Here is a 5,799-nt window from a genome sequence, read left to right as displayed (position 1 = left end):
GTGTATAAGAGACAGCATATCTCAATACACAACTATGTGATAGACTAAAGTTTAAATTTTGACACTGCTGGCCCTTTTCCCAAAGTTTAACACTTGAACTCTTGTACTGCCACAGGGAACTAGTGCAACTTGCAGAGACCTCTATTATTTTTTTTTTTTTTTTCCTAGGGAGTGAGCTGCCATGTTGCCTTTGTCCGCTACAAACCCTTGGGATTAGATATTAAATGAATAAAGTCCCCCTTCCTTCCAGCTTTTTAATTGAATCTTTGCTAGAAAGAGTTTGCAGCTGTAAAACTGAAGTGGATTGATCTGGTTGCTAAAAAAACCCCTGCAACCCTGAACAGTGCTGGCTGATCTAGCTGAAACTTTTTGTAAAGAAATAATGCAACTGTCACCTTGTTGTGAATGCAAGAGAGTAACTTGTTGGAAAAATCTGATGGTATCCCTTTGCATGTTGCAAATGGAAGAAAACTTCAAAGTAACTCCTAGCAAGCCAGCTTTTGAACTTTTTCCTTTTATCTGCTGACTTCTAGAGCCTGTCTTGGCTATAAAACAGTTAAACATTTACATGGTATTTCCAATGGGAAAATCAGCTGGACAACAATGGGCTGCCTATAGCCAGAGTCTGTAAAATGCAGTTTATCATGAGGCAAATGTTGGAGATCTGGGATCTCAAAAAAAAACCCTTCAGGTATATTTTGGGGGTGGAACTACAGAAAAAGTTGCATTTTCTTTCTTTCAGCAGGCCCTCCCCCCCCTTTTTTTTTTTTTTTTTTTTTTTTTTTTTTAAAATACCAGTGCTCCCTTGAAGCAGGTGCTGGGACTAGTGAGCTGGGAGAGGATAGTGAGTGGTGGAGCAGCTGTCCCAGCTAGTGCTGGTGAAGCGGCTGTGGCACTGACCCTTGCAAACTGTGGTGAGGAGCTATTGCAACCATCTTGCTGAGAGGGATGGGCGAATGGCAGTCAGCATTTCCCACATAGTGCAAATATCAACTCGGAGAGGGAGGACTTAAACACAGCTTCCACACCCAGCAGAACTGGTGGTCCAAGCCCAGACTGGGATTAAGCGGTGTTTAGCCAGCTGTGGGTGAAGGAGTTGGTGTTCCTCTCTGCTACCAGGAGCATTCACCCAGTTGGTGTTTAGCTTTAAGGTGGGTGATCTGGACATGCAGTGGTCGTTGGACTTGCTTGAGGATTGAGAAATGTCTTGACACATCCATACTTGGAGACTAAAAGGGGAGAAGTCACACTGCATCCTTTTCCTCATGGCTACTGCCACAAGAGTTTGGTGCCCAGTGTCTAGCATTACTTAGAGGGCCCTGATATTCAAGGGACAAAGTCTTTCTGACAGGAGAGTTGTGCCTAGGAGTGTGTACACAGTGTCCTCTCAGTCCTGGGGCAACTGGGCTGCCAGTGGCATTTGTTCTGCTCTGCTCAAGGGGGGCTCCTTGGAGCTGGGTTTATCTGTGGAAGGCCCTAGCTCTGGTGGTGTGAAATGAGGTGAGACCTGAGCCAAGCTGCCCTTCAGAGCTACAGGTAATGGGGTCAGCTGCACTGCTTGCCATCCCCAGGTGGAATCACCAGCTGCCTTTCACGGTGATCCCTTGGGAAGCAGGGCTGTCCCATGCCATGCGGGGTAGTAATTGGGAGTCTCTGCTTGGGAGCTGGAACATGAGCCTCTGTCATTGCTGCAGCAGCGCTTTGATCTTGGGGTGGTGGAAAGAGCAGAGATACCAATTACCCAGGGAAACATGCAACCATCAAAAGTCCCCAGAGAGTCTCCAGAAGACGCCAGTACCTCCAATACTGCCCCGGAGGCAGAGGCTCCGGGAGGGTGACCTGGTTAAATCAGGACTCCAAGCCTCTCCCTGGGTGTCAGCCTGCCCTTGTTCTGGCCCCAGGTGACTGCTGGTTTCCTCCAGCCTTGTTTCCTGCTGTGACTCCCAGCTTGGCTGTGGGTTTCTCAAGCTTCTCCCTGCTTGTACAGAGCTATTTTAGCTCGGGGAGCCTGAAGCTGCCCTCCCTGATGCCCCATTGCTGTGGGACCCAGAGGAGCAACAGATGCTCCACTCCATGGTGGGACCAGTTAGGCACTGGGCAAGGAGCTCAGCTGTTTCCTTGCCTCAGCATGAAGCCCATCACTTCCTTCCTCCTGCCCTGGGCTGGAAGAGCCCTTCCTGGGGTGCTACGTGTGCAGCTCAGCTGTGTCCAGCTGCCCAGCAGATCCTGGTTTGATCCTTGCTCCAGCTCCCCGCGGTGGGCGGAAGCCGCCTGTTTCCCTAATCATCTGCAGTAGCAAATGGCTCGAACAAGAACCGCGGGGGCTAGTGCTAAGCCACAGGATGTCTAAAAATCGCCTTAACAAGCCATTTCCCTTTCCAGAGGGAGTGTATTTCCATCCACATCGGGCAGGCTGGCGTGCAGATGGGCAATGCCTGTTGGGAGCTGTACTGCCTCGAGCATGGGATCCAGGCGGACGGGACCATTCCTGGCCCCAAGCAGGTGAAACTTACGGAGCTGAAGTCTGAACAAGTGGATTCTTCTTTTGAGACCTTCTTCTGTGAGACAGCGTCTGGGAAGCACGTGCCCCGGGCAGTGTTCATTGACTTGGAGCCCACTGTCATTGGTAATAGTGGGGCAGTTGGGTGTTGTGGCATCTTTAACTGTGACTCCTGACCTTTCTTGCATGGGGCTCGTGTTGCTGACTGTATTGCCCAGCAGCTCCTACTCCTCTGCTCTAGTAAAATCCATCAGAAGGAGACAGAGTTTGCATTTCCAGGTGGATCTGGGAGTGACAAACCTATTACTCTTACTACACTGACTTGTCTGTAGCTGACTCCTCCTTTTAAGAGACCTGCTGTCTTGAACAGGATCCCCAGCAGATGTAAAGTGGTGTGAGTTTATTAACCTCAGTGGCTCCGGACTGAATTACATAATCCCATGACCTGATGTGGCACATCTGGTTTTAATGGTACCTGTGAAGCATCTTTGGGCAGACGGGTGCTACACATTTGATGGTTCTGTGAAAACTGGGTGTCTTGCTACTGTAGACTTCCTACTTCCCCTTCCAGCCCCAGCTCCTTTAGTGATCTCTGGGTGTTTGACTCAGTTGTGACACTGATTTAAAGTAACTTCTTAGAAAACATAGTTCTTTGCTCAAGGAACTGGTGGAAATGACTCCCAACCACCTGCATCCATCTACCTGCTTCTGCCTTCTGAGCTTCTCCTGAGTGTTTGCTCCTATCTTACAATCTAGAATGCGTGAGTCATTATTTCGTCTAATGGAAGGAATGTAGATTTTTTTTTTTTGGTTTTGATTCCACTTAATTTTTAGACACCTTATTAAGGCATTAAATTAGGAACCTAGTGAGCGAGCCAGTAGAACATGAAACATATCCAATATTGAGACTGAGTGGATTTAAATACCCTCTGGAGGTGCCTCCAACCTCATTGACTGCATGGAGCCTAGAGAAACTGCTCCTAATGCCTTCGTAAGGTGCCTGAAGCTGGGTCAGATACGTCTAGCAGAAGTGTCAATGTTGGAGGCGCTCTGTCTCCTCTTCAGTATGCTGTAGAGCAGAGGATGGAGGTCATGCTTCCAGCCACCTCAAGATGCTTTGAAACAAGCAGAAAAAACCAAGCTGCATGTGGTAAATACAATCCTAGGGTAATGCTGGAAACATAGGTGGTGTCTTAACTCTAAGCAAAATTATATTAGGATCTCAAGGTAGCTGCTGGGTGAAGATGGAGGTGATATAGTAGGACCCTGGCAAATTAGCCCGGACAGGGTTATTCTTACCCCTTCCATTATCCCCAGTCTGAACTAACCGTGCCGTGACTGTCACCTCGTGTGGGCTCCTGGTAGATTTGTGGTGTGTTTTACTCTGTCACACGAAAGTCCAGAACCTGTAACTGTTTGCTGCTCTCCATGACTGCTCTTCCTTGTGCAGATGAGATCAGGACTGGGACCTACCACGCGCTCTTCCACCCGGAGCAGCTCATCAGTGGCAAGGAAGATGCTGCCAACAACTATGCCCGTGGCCACTACACCATTGGAAAGGAGATTATAGACACTGTCCTCAGCAGAATTCGTAAGATGGTAAGAGAGTCTTTCCCTTAAAATAACACACCATGAACAACGCAATTAAACTTTGGGTTTGGGGTAAAAGTCTTAAAAGAAAAAACCAAACCCTTTATGCAAGCTCCAAGGGTGACAGCTGCTGTTGTGATTAGGTTTGGGGCTCAGAAAAACAAGGGACTGTCTGATCCTGTGTATCTGCCCTAAAAACAATTGTCATTGCATGTCATACATGTATGAAATGACACAACACTAGACCCAAGAGACAGAAGAACTCTTGGCCACAGAAAAACCACACTCTGGTTGTGTGGTTGTGGATATTAATTCTAAATGGACAATTGGATATTAATTCTAAATGGACAATTGGATATTAATTCTAAATGGACAATTGGATATTAATTCTAAATGGACAATTGGATATTAATTCTAAATGGACAATTGGTAGCCAGGCTGAGAAGACCAAACTCCACATTTGACAGCAGTGAAGCAGGATTGTAACAATGTACTTGGATGCCTGTGAATGGAAGGGTTTGAGATGTCTCCTAAGGGTCTAGAACCCACATGCTACCTCCCATCACCTCTCAGGTGTGGAGGTGTGTGTTGATAATGGAGCAGTTTGCTGAGAGTTTCCATCTGGCCATGTAGAGCTCCCTATGGTAGCTCCATGGGAGTGCTGCACTTGACACATGTATAACTAAGATGCTCAGGAGGGTGATATAATGAGTGACTCCACTCTAGGGGTTGGGTGACTTTGGCTAGTAAGTGCTCAAAGCAGAGATTGTGGTATTATTTGGATAGTTACTCCAGTCCTTAACAGAGAAAGGTAATTATATATATTTTTTTTTTCCTGCAGGCTGACCAGTGCAGTGGACTCCAAGGGTTCCTGGTCTTCCACAGTTTTGGGGGAGGCACAGGCTCTGGGTTCACCTCCCTCCTCATGGAGCGGCTCTCCGTGGAGTACAGCAAGAAGTCCAAGCTGGAGTTCTCTGTGTACCCAGCCCCCCAGGTCTCCACAGCAGTGGTGGAGCCCTACAACTCCATCCTCACCACCCACACCACCCTGGAGCACTCGGACTGCTCCTTCATGGTGGACAACGAGGCCATCTATGACATCTGCAACCGCAACCTGGACATTGAGCGTCCCACCTACACCAACCTCAACAGGCTGATTGGGCAGATTGTTTCGTCAGTCACTGCCTCCTTGAGATTTAATGGTGCTCTGAATGTTGACCTGATCGAATTCCAGACCAACCTGGTGCCCTACCCACGGATTCACTTCCCGCTCACGACCTATGCGCCCATCATCTCGGCAGAGAAAGCCTACCACGAGCAGCTGTCGGTGCCGGAGATCACCAACGCTTGCTTTGAGTTCTCCAACCAGATGGTGAAATGTGACCCACGCCGTGGCAAGTACATGGCCTGCTGCCTGCTGTACCGGGGTGACGTGGTGCCCAAGGATGTGAACGCGGCCATCGCAGCCATTAAAACGCGCCGGTCGATCCAGTTTGTGGACTGGTGCCCCACGGGCTTCAAGGTGGGTATCAACTACCAGCCTCCCACGGTGGTGCCCGGGGGCGACCTGGCCAAGGTGCAGCGGGCTGTCTGCATGCTGAGCAACACCACGGCCATTGCGGAGGCGTGGGCCCGCCTGGACCACAAGTTTGACCTGATGTACGCCAAGAGAGCCTTTGTGCACTGGTACGTGGGGGAGGGCATGGAGG

At 49.0% G+C, this 5,799-nt stretch overlaps 1 protein-coding gene across 1 annotated transcript in view; it reads left to right on the top strand.

Moving 5' to 3' along the window:
* Positions 1 to 5,799, top strand: part of LOC113487816 (tubulin alpha-3 chain-like) — a 15,115-nt gene that overhangs the window by 3,032 nt on the left and 6,284 nt on the right. Inside the window, exons 2-4 of the mRNA XM_026862665.1 lie at positions 2,383 to 2,626; positions 3,951 to 4,099; positions 4,932 to 5,612. Of these exons, the coding sequence (XP_026718466.1) occupies positions 2,383 to 2,626; positions 3,951 to 4,099; positions 4,932 to 5,612 (1,074 nt within the window). The remainder of the gene's footprint in view (positions 1 to 2,382; positions 2,627 to 3,950; positions 4,100 to 4,931; positions 5,613 to 5,799) is intronic.

Source organism: Athene cunicularia (genome assembly GCF_003259725.1).
Source record: "Athene cunicularia isolate RWA chromosome 1 unlocalized genomic scaffold, athCun1 chr1_part2, whole genome shotgun sequence".
In the NCBI taxonomy this organism is placed as follows: domain Eukaryota; kingdom Metazoa; phylum Chordata; class Aves; order Strigiformes; family Strigidae; genus Athene; species Athene cunicularia.
The sequence above is the reverse complement of the archived record's forward strand: the minus strand, read 5'-3'. Positions and strand labels throughout refer to the sequence as shown.